The 20,092-nt window shown below is 43.8% G+C and overlaps 1 protein-coding gene across 10 annotated transcripts in view; it reads right to left on the reverse strand.

The window, feature by feature from the left end:
• strbp (spermatid perinuclear RNA binding protein) overlaps positions 1-19,886 on the reverse strand; it is a 64,080-nt gene extending 44,194 nt beyond the window's left edge. For 4 of the 10 annotated variants that reach the window (XM_029253177.1, XM_029253176.1, XM_029253178.1 and 1 more), the window contains exons 1-4: positions 2,329-2,467; positions 1,799-1,931; positions 1,541-1,622; positions 294-362 (exon numbers count right to left, since the gene is read on the reverse strand). In XM_029253177.1, coding sequence (XP_029109010.1) covers positions 294-362; positions 1,541-1,622; positions 1,799-1,931; positions 2,329-2,463 — 419 coding nt within the window. In that variant the 5' untranslated portion in view covers positions 2,464-2,467. Of the gene's footprint in view, positions 1-293; positions 363-1,540; positions 1,623-1,798; positions 1,932-2,328; positions 2,468-18,510; positions 18,645-19,780 lie in introns of those variants that run through there. The other 6 variants (XM_029253181.1, XM_029253179.1, XM_029253183.1 and 3 more) reach the window with 6 other exon arrangements.
• Between the last annotated feature and the right edge of the window lie 206 nt (positions 19,887-20,092).

The following is a 20,092-nucleotide window of genomic DNA, read 5'->3' on the forward strand; positions in this document are numbered from 1 at the left end:
AACAAAAAAAAAAACCAATCACATGGCAGGACTCTGCAAAGGGAAATAAATAGCATCACATGAAGAACAAGAGAAAATTTTTACGTTTTCCGCATCATCAGCTGAGACGCAATCAGACTGCAGAGCTGTGAGCTACCTTAACTCGTGGGACTAGACACAAAAACAGGCCAAACAATCAGGGCGAAGTGCACGGACTCCAACTTCTGCAGCCGATGAATAATGCATTTCACGCTTGACAACCTGCCTCTCCAGCGTGACCCTAATCGGCGGTGCGGTCGGTGCACGGACCTCACCCGTCGTCCGAGTGCCCTTTCTGTCTCAGCTGCAACGTCAGCGTATCAGGACAGGTGGGTCCTTTGTCCCTGGGAAAGGAAACACTTATTTACTTGAGCTCGCACGGACAATTACTTCAAGACATCAAATTTTTTTTAAAAAAAAAAAAAAAAAAAAAAAAAAAGGCAAAGGCCACTGGAGTGTAACTGTATTGGTGTAGCTCCACCGAAAGCAGATGATAAATTGTGCAGCGGTATCATTTCATTTAGGCACACGCTTCACAAGTTACGGGACAGCAATCTCATTCGGTGCAGCCGCTACTTGGAGTCGGAGGCACTTTTCAGAAGCACGTCACAGGTCTGATGGATACTGGCAATGTAACTGTTCCTCCGAAGTTGTGTAACAAGACACTACAAATCCCACTTACAAGTCAATATGGGGGGGGGGGGGCACAAAGCAAAGATGACTTTAAGGAAATTACAACCTGTATTTGTCCAAAATTATACAAAACAACATTTAAAAGAGAGCAGGATGGGAGTTTCCAAAAAGTGTGGATCTGGATGCCAACAGCAGAGGTACAAATAGTCTACACCGTGTTTCAAGGGTTAGGGTCTGTCCAGGCCACGACTGGATATTCTCTTCCCGAGAGGAATCGGCACAGAAGCAGCATAGTAAAAATGAAAAGCAGAGACCAAAACATGCACTGTTTTCAGGAGCTCCATTCACATCTCAACCGAGGACTAATAGTGTTTTTATCAAGAGCACAGTGGCACAGCACCTGGGAGGTGTAAGAAGACGTGGGTTCGATCACCAGTCAGTCTGTGCGGAGTTCTGCGCATGTTCTCCCCGTGTCCACGTGGGTTCCCCCTGGGTGCTCTGGTTTCCTCTCACAGTCCAAAGACAGGCTGTTCAGGTTCACCCAGAGCGTGCGAGTGACGGAGGGAGTGTGTTCCACTGATGTATGGATGAGTGACCCAGTGTAAGTAGTATATCTAGCAGTGTAAGTCACCGCGGCGAATAAGGTGTGTGGGCTGATAACATTACACAGAGTTCGTTGGAAGTTGCTTTGGAGGAAAGCGTCTGCTAAATGAATAAAGGTAAATCAGGAGCAGGTGGCATCATTGTAAGAAATGTAAGTACACAATGTGCTAAACATATACTGTGCTGTAAATATTGCGCCGTTACAGCGAAAGTCTGAGTGCAGACTGTACTCACATTCAATTAGAAACCCAACATAATGATCCAAAGAGACCGTTCACAAACTCACCATGAGGTCAGACAAAAATAACCACGGTTAGCCAGTTGAGGATTTCTGTGTACGTTTGTGTGCACAGTTGGCACTGCAGGACCTGTCACCCAGAAAGGATGTGGGAACAAAGAATGAAAACAGGCCCAGTAAAGCACCGCTATAAGAAACTTTTTCAAACTGAACACTAGTTTGTTGACCAATTTTTTTTTTTTTTTTTTTTTTTTAAAATTCCTTTCACTCCACTACCCCTACTTTTCAGAAAATAAAAATACTCACTGGAATTCGAAACGGGGCAACCCATAAACCAAGCTGCTGGTTCCAGTGTCTTTATCCGGTATTTCTCTGTGATAGGGTTAGTATTGCGCAACACTGCAGAAGCCATCCTTCCACCAACTGCACCAATTTGAGCCTTTAATACAAAAACGGGACTCGGCTGATTTAACTGCCTATAAAACCAGCCGAAGCATACCTCGCATATGTAATAATGCATTAAGCGCTTTGGTTGGCACCACCAGGTTTGCTGCAGTCCATACCAGTAAATTACAACCTTCTATTACAAAATGATAACCTTTTATGCATATGCCCATTCCAACAGACACAGGCTGTTAAATGTGAGGTCAAGAATATTTATCCATTAGTACTTTTACATGCAAGTCATCTAAACTACAAATACAGAATTTCAATTAAACTCTTTACGCGGCATTTTCATCAGTCACCAGTCTAGGGGCTGTTTTGCTACCGAACCGTAAGCCTGCCCACGGTCGACTCTATAATTAATCAATTACTCCAAGCAAGCAGGAACCCACCAAAGCAGCTCTCGGGATGAACACGTGTCCCGTCTTCCTTCTACGGGCTGGCTCCGCACCAGCTTGCAACGGAATTCTGGAACTTCCCAGCCGCCACTCGCACGGCATCGGTGCCCGGCGCGTGCACGACGGCATGAAAAACAAGAGGGGAAAGCGTTTCGCCGATGCACACGGGCGCCAGCGCTGCTCTAATCTTGCCGACAGGAAAAATAATTTGCATCTCACCACACACGTACAGCGCCTTAATTTATCTGGCATGGGCCTTCTCCATCCTTCAAAAGTGTTGCGAATGCTCAATAGCGCAGAAATGATCACAGAAATTCGAAATAGTAGCGCAAACCGCTGTGACCATTTGCTGTGCGCGAGTAACACCGCCCACCTTCACGCCTTATATACTCAAGATTTGCAAAAGCGGAGCGCTAACAATTTAACCGCTCGACAATTCCGTCACCGGAAAACGAAAGCAGTTACGCCCTTAATTCTTCAGTCTTTCTTGACAAAGAGCCATTTTCATAACCATAAATTCATTGCTTGTCTACTTCATCTGTGAATTAATTTAATTTGATAGCTCTCATGACCAAACTACATGTATGTACTATATTCCAAAAGGTCAAACGCCTAAACAGGAAATGCCAGTTTTTTCCTTTTTTTTTTAAATGGCAGAGGACTCTCTCACCAACAACGAGAAGGTGTCTTGTCAGAAATGCCGCACCTTCTGTGACGCAAGCCGAAAACCAGTCCGACAAGTATCGGTCACCAGAGGCTTTGAGAACCCAACCACCTATCGAGAAGGAACACATCAGCACGGGTACCACTGAGATCCCACCCCATCATCCTGGTTCAGGCTGTTTTTATGTCCCGGTCTCTCCTCCTGTAAAAGAACGCAAATCTAAATACCACATGCAGATGACTTTCAAGGGCAGTCTGTCTTGCAGAGAGGATGTCTTGAAACCGAAACTGAATTCGAACTGCAGAAATTTAAGCATCGCCCTTCGCAGCCGACGCAAAAGGCGAGATCCAAAGGAAACGGCACTGTTCCCTGCCTGCAAGCGGTCAACATGCAAATGTAGCAAGGCACTGCAAATGCACCCTATCCAATCATGAATTATGACACGCAGAACAGAGTTTTTAAAAACAAAGGGCTGTAACAGTGAAGGACGGAAAAAGAAAATCGGGGAAGCGAAAAGTACCAAAATGGCATCTCGGAAAAGAAAAACGCGACCGATCTCCGAGATGCAGCCGCTTAGAGAGCCCCCCCACCCACACACACGAAATGCTCAGAATTTGCACAAGCTGGCCAATCCCCACGATCAGAGCAGATCTGCACAGGCCAAGCACACACGTCAGTCACCAGCTGCCTCTTCTTTGAACCCCGTCTGCCATGAGGGTCTTTTTAACTAAGGCATTTCCTACTAACGTGGACATTGATGCTTTCGGGGGGGGGGGAATGTTTGTTGCTAATCGTGAAGCAGGGCTTTTGATCTATTTTTAGTTACCAAGGAAAACATATCATACTCAAGAGAATCTGTGAACAGACTGCCATGCTTGTCTGTCCGTCTACCTGAAGGTGTGAGCCATGGCTACACTGGGAAACGCGAAGGGATTCATACCGATAACGGAAACTCCACAACACGTCTCGCCGATTCCGCCAACGGACAACGTTGGACATTAATAGCAACTATTGTTACTAGACAAATATGATGCGGGAGGGGGGAGTGACAGGTATACGCAGCTGTTACAATATCTAGTCATAAAACAAGGAACCTAGCTAAATTAACATCCACCCAGGTAAAATAAAAGGCAGCCTAAAACAGTTACATGAAAACAAATCAGCGTACATTCAAACGAATACATTCACTCTGTGCTCTCAGGAAGGGGATTTATTTGGTAGCACTGAAACTGAAGTGCACGTTACCATTAAACCACACGATAAAATTGGTCCTGGGAAGCACGCAGCTAATTATGGGGGTTTCAATGGGACAACGAAGGAGGAAAATATAGATATTAAATATCGCAAGGGTGTCGATTCACTTCTATAACCTCGAGTCATCTGAGGGCTCCACTCATGTTAAATCAGAAACACAAACTGGGAAACCTGTACTAGTACAGTGGAAAATTGTTAGAGTACAACAGCAAACGCACTGATAAGCAAAGGGGTGATAAATCTGCAGCTAAAAATCAAGACGTGCATTAGTTTACCGCCAATAAATTCTTGCCAGAGTACACAAACCTTTGGAAAAACAAAAACAAAAAAAAAAAAAAAAAAAAAAAAAAAAAAAAGACGACAACAGGCTGACCTCCTCACCTCAGCAAGAACTTAAAACAAAAAAAAAACCGAAAACTTCAAAAAAAAAAAAAAAAAAAAAAAAAAAAAACACAAGTCACTAACGTAGCCATACACGCGATATCACATCGAGCGTGAACCGCCGGGGTTTAACAACACAGATTCATGGGAAACAAAGGCAGCCACCATTCCTTGAATGAAATCGGGGTCTTCGCCAAATGCTCATTTTCAAAAACATTGTATCGGCGAGATGTCGCTGGTGCGCAAATGATGCAGAATTAATACACAAAGACCCTCAAATAACTGGGCCCCACAGAAGAAAACAAATACGCTGTCTTATGAAAATATACGTCCTTTTTCATTATTATTCAGTACAACAGCATTTCTGCCCATTACGCCGTCACTTCACCTCCATAAAGTGTATTTGATTTTACACAACAACTTATTATACACTTACATCAGACATTTTGGGATACAGATACACACCGGGTGTTTCAAACCTATAACGTTCCTGTCCCAAAGTGGTGCAATAATGGCTGTTCTCCTTCACTCCCAGTCACACTTCTTAAAGACAAAGCCAACTATCGCAATAACAGTTTGAACTAACCACAACCATGAACTAAAATATACAATATATACAAGTGAAATGGAAAATTCAACGTTATCATTGTCAGATGCTTTTCCCCAGAGTGACAATATTAAGCTACTAATTACAATTATTTAGCCATTTATAGAGCAGGAAAATTTTTACTGGAACAACTCAGAATAACCGCCTTGTTCAAAGGTACTACAGAAGGAGCGGAACTCTAACTTGGGTTCTAGGAGGCCTTATAGAAATAAACCAAGTAACTGAGTTATTTAAAATACATACAGTTTTGAAAACATGAATACCCTTACACCTGTGAAAATAAAGCTTGCGCCTCACAATGAAATCATCATTTGTTTGTAATGTCTGTTCATCTCACTAACGGGATAGTGTCCACGTGCTTCGCAAATTAAAAACGGTCAGTGATCTAGGGAACGTTATATCACAAACCAGAAAGCCAAATCATCAAAATGTATGGTGTACACCACCTTACACCCTGTGGACCTCCACAACGCTGAACTGGATAAGCAGTTATTGAAAATGAATCAAAGACAATATAACCCTAAAAGACACACTAGCAGTATATTGTTACATATGTTTTAACATGTATTGTGCAATCACTGGCAGTCATAAAAATACCTATCATTTTAGTACTTAAATTCAAAGTGACATTTCCTTCCAGTAAGAAATAATAACTCCCTCAAAAAGAAAATGAAACTAATAGGGTGGAACAATTGGGAGAAATTAACCTGGACATGTGAGGAATGGGTGTACACAGCAAACCTATGTGAACTTAACAGGCAACATACCCATACTACAGGTAATTATTACCCATAACAAGATTATTTTGAGACAGACTCAATCAATCTTCGCAACTTGACACGAAGCACTGAAAACGAAGAACGTTTACTCGCGTGTGAGGTACCCGCTACTTTCACGTTTTCTCCGCGCCCAAGTTTTGTCTGGCGAGGAACTCCTTCCCTTACAGAGAACAGTGCAAGCAAATCTAAGAGTCATTTGCAAATAATCTTTTGAAATTTGAGAACTAAAAAGTCTAAATTTATAGCAAATCTCTCTTCTACAACCACAGCCAATTACCAGCTACCTAAGGTTTTTGAAAGTGATTACTAGAGCGCTTAATCTTATCTGGGAATTTGAGCACTTTTTAAAAAGCTTTACATTTCATTTTTACACGTTCTAACAGACTCGTGTTTCTATTAACGTCTGTTCTCCCCCCCCCCAAGAGTAACTTCCAGAACAGCTAAATGAATGAAACGAAATTGGCAGGGACCAATGTCACCACCAGAATATGTATCCCAAGTCCACACAGTAAACATACAAAATACATGATTGTCAAAGAATTGCTTCAGTTTCAGACTATGCTTGTGAACCAGACACTAAAAAAAGAGAAGGCTTGTTTCCAAAACAAGCCCCACATCTATGCAGGAAGAGTTAACGCAAACCCTTCCATTCGTTTAGCAGATGCTTTTCTCCAAAGCGACGTACATCTCATAGAAAATACAATGTGTGCATTACATTAGGAGAAAGAGAGACATAGATGCAGACGTGCAATTCTTAAGTGCAGTTGGTTTTTTCCACCATATGAACCAATGTACATCACACAAGTAGGTGCATAAAACTACCAGAATATCCACGATTCCTGATCACCTTCCTAATAATTTTGTTTTCTGAGATACATATAAACATTTAAGTTACATTACAGGAGCAGCTGCGTAAAGGATTGATCGGGGCACGATCTTAAAGTTCAACAGAAGCAGCTCAGCACTTCAGCTACATGGTACAGTGCCAAGGTCAAGTACAAAATGAATACCGAACACGTTACTTCATAATCAACCTTCCGTGCAGAGCCGATGCTCGCCTATTCCACTGCAGGTCTCTCGCAGCAGAGTGAGTGAGATATTAGCTTTTTCGGAGGGAGAAGAAGCACATTGACAACGGCCCCGTGGAACAAGACACTAATATATTAGGTACCACATGAACACAGATTACATGATTTATCAGAGGCTCCACTTTCATTTTTAAAATAGAGAAAATGCTAAATCAAAAACAAAGGACCATGGGCAGTTGGGCAGCCAGCTCCAAGGGATTAGAGCAGAATAATCAGAGAGGGATGTAGGACACATCTGGGGAGATATACACCTGGCCAAAACATCCATTACACTCCTGCAATCTGAACACGCGCTGCTAAAAAGGCCAGGATCGGGAGGGGGAGGCAGACAAACACTGCGCACATGGGACATCTGTCTCAAAATGTGGACCGTACCCATCGCTCAGTTTCGTCTCCCCGTTGCCATGACTACTACTTCATCCATGGAGGCCAGACGGGGGTGGGGGGGGGCTCACCCACTTTTTTTGCGTGTGGCACATTTCTTGTCCTAACTGGGGAGTTCTCGAACAGCTGCACCCAAGTATTCATTCAACACGCTTGTTAGGCAAGATTAAAATATTAAAAAAATAGAGCTCTGCTCTGTGGAAAAAGCAGCTTGGTTGCTCCGCATGACACCCCGTTCATCATCAGCGTGGTCCCACGAGATGCGGCTGATGCCGGAGGACGGAGACGACACCAGAGGGTGCAGGCAGCCCTCAGCCACGGAGTCAGCCCTCTAGAGAGTAGAAACATTTGAGGGTTGGCAGGAAGAGGCAGTATGACTTGCATGAAAGTCTGTTTGCTGACGCTCCAAGAAGAGCTGCCCGCCACCAAGAAGAAAAAAGGTCAAAAGGCTGCTCCCACCACTCCTCACAGTTGCCCTCGTGGCCTACACAAACAAGGCAAAGGTGCAAGCAAAAACGCTTCCAAGTCTCTCTTCTTCAGTTCCACGGGTGACAGCGAGAACAACGGGAGGGCAGGAATGCAGCCATATTGTTTCATGCTCAAGAATACGTAACAATAACAGCTAGAACTGGGTCACAGAATTCCCAGGGAACCAGCAGAGTGGAACCACAGCTTTGGGCCACCTTCCCTTGCTAAGACCCATCCCACTTACACATAGTACCTTTTACATTTACACTCATCATCCGGCTTTATGAATAAAACTGTAATTTGAGAATTTAAATGGTCTCCGACTGAGCGGCTGGAAGGAACAACCTAAAGCTATTAAATAAAATCAGCCAACTACAAAGTGAGGCAACTGGGGATACTAACAGAATCCTGAGGAACAAGTTCTCAGCGCTCAGGAGACAGACCTACTAAAATGGCAAATAGAACTGAATAGCCCCAAGGTGACAGACTAAGTTGGACGACGACTTCAGTCATTTTGGTGGGACGACCACATGGAGGGAGTTACCAATTATAGAGAATGTGGGGGGAAAAAGTGATATAAACCCCTCAAATTGTTTCCAGCAGTAAAGAGGGCTGAAAGAGCACTGTGAATGAAGACCAGGCTAGCAGCGCCGCAGGGAAAACAGCAAGCTTATTCATCTGATGTTACTTGGGGAGGTGGAAGGTGGAGGTGTCATGACAAACCTGGCACAGAAGCAGATGTGTGTGTCCAGAAATAACCCGCAGGTAAGGTTGCGCAAAGCCGTCCCATCCCCTCCCCCAGGGACAGAAGCCTGCTGTCCGTCCTCCAGCACCGGTTCTCCTTGGCCTCAAAACATCAACACAGCTCCCCTAAAAGACTCACAGTTACCTGCATAAGTTTTCTCTCTGCCAAAAAGAGATTTGCTGCTGAAACTGGAAGCTCAGCAGATCATCTAAGACAGAGGAACCACGAAGGAGCAGGAAATCCCAGTGATCCTCTGGCCACCTCAGAAGAACTTTTAACAAGGAACCAATGTCCATTTAAAAGCAACTAACTGATCCTAGTCAAGTCTGTTAGAGAATCCTGTAACATTTCTTTAAGTTCAGTTTTCATCTCATACACATCTACCGGCACAACAAGCATGCTGCATGAACTGAAAGGTTCTCTACCAAGTCTAGAGGGAAATGCTAGACTCTGGAGGGGTGGGGGGTACTTCTTGGCCATTAGCAGGTCCTGGATCATTTGGAGACACAAAGCATTTAACCAGCACATAAAAATTGCCGGGGTATGCGATTTGGGCACGTTAAAGAGACGGGAGGCGTAGCAGAACGTCGCGTTCCGGGGGATAAAGGAAGCTGCCAGTCAGGCGGCTGCTGGACTGAGACAGTCTGTTGACTCCAAGCCTCTGCAGAGAAGCAGCCTGCACTGCCACTGTGGAAACATCTGACACATGTCTTATTATCATACCGCCAAAAAAAAAAAAAAAAAAAAAATATGTATGCCTAAACTGATTTAGAGCGGGGGAGCTGAAGAAACATCAGAACGGAAAGCACACAAACATGGCTCAATAGCACTATTACTTCCTCTAGCCTTTTTTTCTGGCAGCAATGGCTTTCAAGAGCGGCACTGGATTCTAGTAGTCTTGAATCCCCCCCCTCCCCCAATTACCCCACTCTGCCCAGGCCCATCTGCTGTGTTTTGCCTCTCCGGTTTGCAGTATGATCGATGCAGCATCAGTGAAGAACAGAGACTGCTTCGCAGCTTAATCCACGTTGCACCGAACCGCTCCGCTTCCGTAAAGGCCGACTCTTCATCCATTTCCATGCAGCGTGGACCCACACCGAAGAGCTCTACACGCTCCTCTTCTAATCCATACTACCCAATATGGAGAGATGTGCGCGTACATTCTGCATTTTCCCAAGATTTAACTGTCTGACACTGAAAACATTTAGGCCCTGAAATAAAACTACTATAGATAATGGTATAAGAACAAGTTCTTTTAATTTTAACACAGCAGGAAAAGTTGGAAGCATTATAAAAAGGCAGAATGCATTTTTCAATTTAAAAATTTTTTTTTTTTTGATATCCCTGACGTACCTCCGCAGTTGCAGGTAACCTGCTTCACAGACCATCCTATTAAGAGAAACAATGTAAAGAAGGGAGAAGAAGAAAAAAAAAAAAAAAAAAAAAAAAAAAAAAAAAACATTTAACCTCTGGCTACCTTCCTGTTTTGAATGAAAAACTGCCCCGATGCAGATAACCCCTCCATTTTTCCACAGAATGCACCAGAAGGTTTCCTTTCATCCATCCTAACAGCTCAAGAGGCAGAGAGCAGTCGGGAGACCCGCGGGTCGGACCAGTACATTTTCTCGGAGGACGCCGGAGCGAAAGAAATCCTGACGAACAAAGGCCTCATCTCTCTGGCACACCAGACAGCAGTATCAGAACTGCGGAACCCCTTTATTAAATTAAAGGCAGTATCGGGCAGAGCGGTGTTTCACACCGCAATGTACAGTATCTGATTGATGGCCAAAAGCTGTAATTAACTTAATTTCATTGCAGCCTAGTAAATAGTGATTAATCGTTCAGCAACGGTCAGAGTTGAAGTCCAAAATAACATACATAAAAGCTAACTCTTACACAGCTCTCGAAATTACTCTGTCAGTCACAATGTCAGTATCAGGTATACAGCAGGTTTTTTTTTTTTTTTTTTTTTAAAAACGATGTCCTGGCCTTCAAGTAAAATGTGAGGTACAATATAATTGAGCTGGCTGACAGATTTATGAAAGGACACTGGGCAGTTTTTAACAAGGAGAATAATTGGCAACTGAAACACAAACACACATGGACGGTAGCAAACATCTCAGGATATTTACAAAGCACCCCCTGGATTTTTTTGCGTATTGCAGCGCTGATGACAAGTGACTAATTGTTGCTTTATGTTCTGCATACTAGACACAGTGAAACCCTTGCACAACACAAGAGTTACAGGCATTCTGGAATGACCCCAAAGAAGAACAGAAAAATTTTCATACACTATTTAAATAAATTATCATTGAAAACAGTAAGATTATGGACCAAGTAGTGAAATGTATTGCTGATGACTGCATGATCATCAGACAGGAAAGAAGTCTTAATGGGAGAAATAAACAGCCACATTCTCATTACAGTAACTGTTCCTTTCTATCAGAACAAACTGCCTGGCAGAGAAAAACTGCACATCATCTCAAGCTCCAAAAAGCTTAAGATGTAATGCTAAATGGGGAGAAGGGGGGGGAAAAAAAAAAAAAAAGAATAAAACAAAAACACAACAAAACTCTGCCCTGTGTTTCGCGAGTGCCTGGACACCAGGATTTGCCCAAAAGGTTTGGGAGATCTTTCAAATGGTCATGAGAGGATTGGTGGAAAGATAAATGCACAATAGTATAAGAACACTTTACTTACAGGAAAATAGTCATCTGTTAGACAAATAACCAGAGTTTATTACAAATGTTACAGTGTCATTTATACCCTACAATGTAACAGAAGGAATTTTGATCGATTAACCCTCAACACATTCTGGTTACTCTAATGATCAGCGTTACGTAATTCAAAAAGGATACAAGCTTTACCCTCATCTCTGATTGGAATACATTTTCATTTATTCATTTAGCTGACACTTTTCTCCAAAGCGACTTACAATGTTTAGCTACTTATACGGGCAGTCCCTGAGTTATGAACGTCCGACTTAACGTACAACCCGTATTTACTATTGTCGGCTCGTGAGCCAGAGGTAGGACAGAAACTTCTTTCTTTTCAGTCGGACCACGCTGCCGTTAACATCGTCTCGTGTGTTACTGTATTTGGGTTTAATTTTTTCTGTTTTTACCCTCCTAACTGTGGCACCAAAGCATAAATGTGATGCAAGTGATGGTGATGCATTCAAAAGGGAAACGATCATGACTGAAACTAAAGAGGAAATAATAAAGAGAAAGGTGAAATGCCAACGAACAAAGGAAAAGCAAACAAAGTGTCTAGTGTTTTGCACGCACGCACACACACACAGTCTGTCCCTCCCTCCCTCTCTGAGAAAGTACTCAGTTACAAAAGACACTTCTTCCCAGTTGCAGAATCACACTCAAGACAACCGTCCCCTCTGCGGTCTCAAACCTACCTTGCTTTGCTCTTCCAAGTCCTGTCCCTCATCGTTCCCTAGTCCCGTTCCACGTCTCTTTAACGACCACCGGCCTTGTCCCCCGACCATGACTTCGGATGCTCGCCTCTTTTTAGCTCGCCGATCGACCAACCATTCGCCCTCGTCACTGACCACAAGACACATCTAGTCCTTTGACTCTGAATAAACAATCCTGCACTTGGATCCAGCCTCCTCCATGTCCTCTGTCCTCCATGACAGTAGTAACATTTATTATCTCTTTCTATGTGTGTCTCTATTATAAATACTACAGCTACATTTATTATATCATTACATCACTACATTGTACTACTATTACCGTATTTTTAAGGATGTTTCAGTGTATCCGGAAGTGTTTCTTTAATGGTTTTTATGCATAGAAAGGTACACAATATATTATATACTAAGACAAACATTTGACAAAGCGACGTCATATACCAACCATACCTAACTGTTCCGACTTACATCAAAATCCGACTTAAAGACAGACTGAGGACACGGAACTCATTCGGCGACTGCCTGTAACTAGTTACCCATTTATACAACTGGATACTTAACTGGAGCAATTCAGGGAAAGTACCTAGCTCAGTAGGTGAGACTTAAACCTGTGACCTTCGGATCCAAAGGCAGCAGCTGTAACCACTACGCTACCAGCTGCCCCACATACAAGTTAATCATGCAACGCAATAGATCTGTACGTAGATTCCCAGCGTTGCTCTTGTTGTGTTTGTACAACACAAGCAGTCAGCACCTTGACTTTCAGGTGCCCCTGTGGCAAGGCAACTGCTCCAAGAACACAGGTGACATCCCGAGGAAAGAGCGGCGCAGCAATCGAAGGGCATCATCCTGAATCAACTAGCACACTCAAAGTGCCCATAAAAAGCAGCAACAGACACTGCAATTTCCCACTGGTAGGCTGTGCAAATAGCGAGTGCAGGGCATACAACCTCACAATCCTTGACCAATAAATCCTCAGCAAGAGCCAAAAAAACATTAACCATTTTGTTTAATTCTTTACCGGTGCAAAAGACAAAACTAGCCGTCCTCTCTAGCACTTAAATTATGTAACACCAGCAAACTCATCACATTTTATCCAACTTATACATCTTGATGGCTACAACTAACCACCTAATTTACTGGAAGTACTGGGGTAACAAAGTTAAAAGCTTGCATGGACACAAGTGCCTGGAAGATACTGAGTTGATACTACAGATGACAAGAGCAGACACCAGAAAGTAAATTAAAAATGTTTGTTTCATATTCAAAAAGAACAAAACATTAAACACAGAGATTCAGGAAAATGCATGCTGATTTCACTCATATTTTAGGGACCGTTTTCAGAAGGATGGTCATTTTGAAGGCTGGGGGGAATCATTAAGGATGAACTGTATGTACGGTGCGAAAAATTAAATTCTTAGGACAGGTTGGTACAAAAAGTATCATTCTAACAATGTGCAGTTCATGAAAATACTGTGGTAAACTACAAAATATACATTATACAAACAATATCAGAAAATACAATAAGGCAGTTTTTCCTCACCACAATTTTACATCATAGGCAACTTCTCATACCATATCATGGCCAATTCAAACATAAAGAGATGGAATTCATGCATACTTAAAATTAACCAAATTTGTAATTTCTTAAGCAAAGCGCCACAAAATAGAAGCCAATGAACGAGAAGTAAACTGAAACCCGGGTTCTACTCTCTGGTATATTACAGAAATGGTACGTATTGCCCCATGACAAACGTAACTCTTCTTTCAACTCGCACAACAGAAAATGATCGTCTTGTGTCAAGTATGGTCCTTATGTTTTTATATAAAGCACACTTTGACATATGTACACAGTGTTATGTTTATCAAACGTTGCTCAGCAAACACTGAAAGTGTGTGAGCGCAGACTCGTAGGAATGATACCATATTAACTGTACCCAAACAACTCCCGAGAACCTAGCCTAGCTCTTTCGTGTTCTTTTCTGTGCCTTTCTCACCTCTACGACGAAAATTTCAAAACTTATGCAGTGCCTCACCTCTTTCACGACATCCATTTCTGTCTAGATTTGTTACGTGCGCCTTCTCAGAATCACACCGGTTTAACGTTAAACAGTGAATCCGCGCAAAGGGGCTGTTAAGTCCAAGTTCCTTTGCGGCGGTCTTTCAGGGATATTAAAGGCCAATTTCAGCCCTGTCTCTCACCCTTGCCCACTGCTCACTATGAGTGTGAATGCCAGAACAGAAACTGTCACTGCTTCCTGCATCGAGCTGGAAAGACGACGACAAGTCACTATAGACTTTAATAATGCACCACCTTGTTCTCTGAAGTACACTTTCCACTTCGTATACAGTCAGTGCTCGGGTGACCTCAGGGTCAGGAATAGCGTTGGGAATATTTTTTTAAATAATGTGTAACACAATGCTGCTTAAAAGTATGTAAACCTCTTGATGAAATTACTTAATTAGAGCCAGTCTTTCTAATCTGACATAACAACTGTGTACTTACCAATTCCATATGTTGGTGTAGAGCAAAGCAGGTGGTGCAGGTGCAAAAAATAAGCGAATCCCAAGTTGTACTACATTCAATTTTTATAGAGTGCTCTTCTCACACAGTGACACAGAACACTGAACAAAGACATAAGACAAAAGAAAAGGAAGTTTATATATTAAATCACTACATTATCAATAGAGTTATTCAAGCTGTAAGTATGCCTACTGGCCACGGAGAAAAGGAACAAAAAAACTCCCAACCAAAAGGTAAGGGAGAAAAAACCTCTCAGGGTCCAAGTGCCAGTGGCTACCCACCCCTCCTAGCCATTCTACATTGAAAAGAAAAAAAAAGACTTTGGACAATTTATACCTAGTAATAAAGTTAAAACAAGTTGATAGGTAGAATCAGATGTGTAAATCAATGATTAATTCATTTTATACGTTTATTTTAATATTTTATACAAGAATAATGCAAGGCGCGGTGGCGCAGCAGGCTTGGCCAGGTTCTGCTCTCTGGCGGGTCTGGGGTTTGAGTCCCACTTTGGGTGCCCTGCGGCAGACCGGTGTCCCATCCTGGGTGCGTCCCCTCACCCTCCAGCCTTGCACCCTGTGTTGCCGGGTCAGGCTCCGGCTCGCTGCAACCCCGCTTGGGACAAGAGGCTTCAGACTGTGTGTGTGGATACTTTCAAGCAGTACTGTAAATTCTTAACTTTGTGCATGATGTCATATGACACCGAACAGACATTACAGAATGAAGTATAAATTACTGAATATACAACTGTATATTTTACAGTCGATTTCAAGGTATTTTATACCCGCCCCCACCAAAAATACATAAAACTGGAAATCCAAATATTTTAAGCTAGGGATACATCATAACATATATTTAGCTCTTTATTTGCAAGTAAGTCATGAATGCCGGAACTTAAAAGGGAACTTCATCGTACCCCTGTAAGCAATGCACATGCATAAGATGCACTGCAGTGCAGAGGCAAATATGTTGGCAGGGCGTGTAGTTTTGATCAAAGACATGTCGAATGCCGATAAAAACACACTTATGAGGTAGTTCCCAAAAGTGAACATTAGCGAACTCGGTCTAAAAAAATGCCATGGTTGTAAAAATGTGCGGTCCTTAACCGCGTACAGCGTTAACTGGGAAATAACATCACTTCATGAAAACCAGTACTACATGCACTCACTGGAACTATGGCTAATTCGCACTATATTTCCCCTCTAATAAAACCATTTGGGGGTTCGGATAACACCAATTTAAAACCAATCTTGTGTAAAGCTGTCTCGGTCAAAGTATGTGATTATTTTGACTTCAATAGTGTAATCTATTAAACATAACATCGCAATGGGTTGAATCCCCCCAACTCTGCACATTTAAGTCAAATTCTGACAACAGCATATATGAGCTGCTTTATATAGATCCCCTCTTAGAAATAAAAAAGGGCAGTGAGTGACCTACTAAGTCAGACTGGTTCTCTTTCCTATTTCACTCTCACTACAGCACGCACAGACATGCAAAAACACTGAACAGTATTTCCCTTTTCTTGCATGGGCTGTGCTTCCTCTGTACCCAAACAGTAAGAGGAACTTGGGCACCGGACTCAGAATGCAGCCACGCCAACTAGAAAACAAAAAAAAAAAGTCCTGCAGAAAACCTCAGTTATCATCACATCTCTGCAGAATCCAAAAAGCATGCAGAGAAAATGGTATAGCAGGCAGCCGGCATCTGCGATTTTAGCACTCAACACTGAAACTGGCACCGTCAAACGTATTTACCTACCGATCCAGTCAACCCACACCCAAAAGCCAGCAGTGGAAAAAAAGGGAAAACACACAGTGAAAACAGAAAGTTGTTTGTGTACAAACTACGTGACGCTTAGCAATAAAAATTAAGGCAATACAAACCGAAGCCTTATAAACATGCATTTCTAATCAATTTTACAGGTACAAGCTACATTAGAACAGATTTTGGCATTCAGATAAACCCATTAAACTTGACACTGAAGACGGCATCCCATTAAGACCCAACAGAGTAAATGGACAGAAAGATGCAATGCAAACAAAGCCACTGACCATTTCAGTAGGGAAAGGTGATAATGCAGGAAGCAGCCAGACGTATAATGATGAAAGCAGACAAGAGAAGTCATCACCATAAAATTAAAAACTAAGTTCCCAGAAGTCGAAGATTACTTACTGTAAACTGCCTAATAATGTGCCATAACCTGATACATATTTCCTAAGTCCATCTAGATCACTGCATAACTGTCTAACTTCTGATTCTTTTATTTTCAATTACTGAACTACAGTATTCCTCAACAGGCAGCAAGTACTATATTGGTTAGAGCTGTTGCCTTGTAAAGTAACTTAAGGGTCCAGGTTCGAGTCCCACACCTGCCGTAGTGTCCTTGAAGAAGGCACTTACACTGAACGCACTAGAGTAGGAACACCCTATTGTAAAAACGGGTAAATCATTACAAAGTTGATTAACGTTATAAATCACCGTGGAAAAAGGCATCAGATAAATAAAGGTAAGTAAGTAAGAGGTCTTTAGTGACGTATTCGTATTCCTTTCCATGAAGGGGGGGGGGGGCATTTCAGCTGAAGGTAAACAAACACCTGGGCTGTCGGACTTGTTTCAGTAATTCGTGTCATAACCATAAAAAAAGGAATAATACCTGATGAGCCGCTGGACCCTGGAAAGAGAACGCTGTGTTTCCAAAGACATGACATGACACACACACACAAAATGTGTGAGTGACAGAGAGAGTGTGTGTGTTCCACTGTCTGATGTATGGAATGGATGAGTGGCCCATTGTAAGTAGTGTATCTAGCAGTGTAAGTCACCACGGTGAATAAGGTGTGTGGGCTGATAGTAACACTACATAGAGTTCACTGGAAGTCGCTTTGGAGAAAAGTGTCTGCTAAATAAATAAATGTAAACACACACACAGCCCTGGCCAACATGCGCTATTATACACTTATGCTTCCTTATATTTCCTTCTGCACACCAAGCAGAGACGATCAACCTGCCCTGCATATACCGAGGTAAAGAGGTAAACCTACATATACACATACATATTATTTATTTTTTATATATATCCACTGCAGAGTTGTGTCGCGGAGGTACAAATTTTAACTGCTGAAACGCCTGAGCTCCTCTTCTCGTACCGGCGCGGGTGGCAGAAGAAGTGAAAGTAACAGCAGCGATAGATAGAGTAGAGAAGAAGAGACCAGCATCGTTAAACCCCGGGCTTTACTGTGAATTTTAACGCATTTTCCATTATTATATATATATAGGCGTTCAGAACTAGAGAAGTGTGACAGCGCGAACCGTGGCCGGGGACGTGTGCGCTACACACTACGCTACGTTACGGTAGACTCGTCGTTCGCTTCCCTCGCCTCGTTCCGCAACGAGGCACCTGCCGCGGCGAGCGCGAGGCGAGCACTTCCTCCTCCACACTCAGCCACTGCGTACAATTCATAAACATCACCACCACTAAACTAGTACTATTCGCACGGCTTAAGTTAAGCCGCCTTAATTTAAATCAAAATAGCACAAGACATGATGATACACACAAACATATATAAAATACATTGAAAAACACACCGGGACACGCCGTCCGCTCGTGATCAATCCGCCGTCCCGCATTCGATTCGGCTCCGGAACGGGTAAACAACTGAAATAACCGAGCCGAGCACCACCACCCCTGCCCTGCTGCACTGTCGCGTTTTACCATACACTGTGACTGTGTGCGCTCGCCCTCTCCACACGTTAAATAACCACTGGCAACAGCAAGCGTGGGCACAAGTTAAATAAATAACACGGCGAAAACCGAGAGACGAACTAAATCCTCGAGGCAAGTACTAGTCGACTACTTACTTACACGTGCTCCCCGAAAGTAAACGGTAAATCCGCAGTATTTCCAGGTCGGTGTCGCCGTGTGTGGAAAGTTTGTTTGGCATGTAGCTAAGGGGGCCGGCTGGTATCGAGCCGCCGTCTCAACGCGTGCCGCCTACTGGTCTCTCTGCGGAGGTGGAGATCATCAGCGCTCCGCGGGAGCCGCCGTGCACGCGCACGCGCCACACAGCCACGCTACGGAGCCGCGCTCACGTCCATCCAGCAGGGTTTACGGACCCGCGCTCATAGCGAGGGCCCCTCCGGTCCGTTATTTTGGCCCATAAATCCATACCCACAACACAGGGTCCCTCCGGTCCGCTATGGACCACACAGACAACACCAGCGACGGTCCCTCCAGTCCACAATTTTTTGGACCACAGATGCATACCAGTACGGGTTCATCAGGTTCGGTGAGGGTCCCCCCTCTGCCCCAATCATTCTACAATTTTCTCACATAGCCCTAACCCCAATGAGGGCCATCCATTCCAGTCCATTCATTTTTGACTGTAGAATCATAACCACAGTGAGAATCTCTCCGATCCACTCAATTGGACCATAGACCCAAACCCACACTGTCAGTGAGTTCCTGTCCCAGAGGGTTGCAAAAACTCTGCAGTGCACACGTGTCTCATACCTCATCCTAATACAAAATAACTGAGGAAACTTAACCGGCCCGACGAGAAGAGCTTTTTAAATTTACCAGAAAGTTGTTCGGCCCGTGATGTCAGAAGCGCTTCCTCGCCCTTCTCCTTCATGGAGATCATCAGGCTCAGCGCGGTGCCAAGGAAGCAGTTTTCTTTCTGAATAACAAGCCTGATAAATAATTCAACTACAGAATCCTGCACCAGCAGCAGCAGAGATATTTCCCACGACTGCGGGGATACAACAAAAGAACAAGAAAAGAAAAAAAAAAAAATCAATAAAATTACAACGGCACGACGACTTTCAATCAACACAGCAACTTTAATGAACAGAACCACGCAGAACAATCAGCCCGGGCAGCTGATCCAGGGCACGCGGCGGGTGTCACCCACCCAGTAAGGCGACCTGCGCCGTTAGCTAGCGAGCTAGCAGCCTGCACTCAGCACTCAGCGTGTGTTTTAGCTAGCGGGGTCCTGCCGCTTCAACACACTCCACTCACTCATAAACACACTGCGCACACACCCCCTAGGCTGCAGCCCCGCCAACATGGGGCGTGAACCCTGAACCGCGTTTTGCGCTGAGCTAAAAATGTTTACGCGTATTTCATTACCGTGGTCGCGCCGCTCCGTTCCGCTCCCCGTTTAGTGTTACCTCCAGACAAGTGTACAGCCCCCCCCGGCTTCCCTGCGCTCTCTTTCTCACTGCTCCTCTCTCTCCCTCTCTCTCTCCCAACCGGTTAGACCACAGCCTTTCCCACGTGATCGCCGGCGCCGCGCCTGATTGGCTGACGCGGAATCGATGAGACTCTGCCGTTACCGCGTCCTCCTCCTCCTTCGTGCACCTGCGATCTCCGCGCTGCAGGCCGACGAACGCCGTGCGGCGATCGCGTCGCTGCGGCTGCAGAGCGACCGTCCTGCAAAAC

This window comes from Scleropages formosus, chromosome 6, assembly GCF_900964775.1.
Source record: "Scleropages formosus chromosome 6, fSclFor1.1, whole genome shotgun sequence".
In the NCBI taxonomy this organism is placed as follows: domain Eukaryota; kingdom Metazoa; phylum Chordata; class Actinopteri; order Osteoglossiformes; family Osteoglossidae; genus Scleropages; species Scleropages formosus.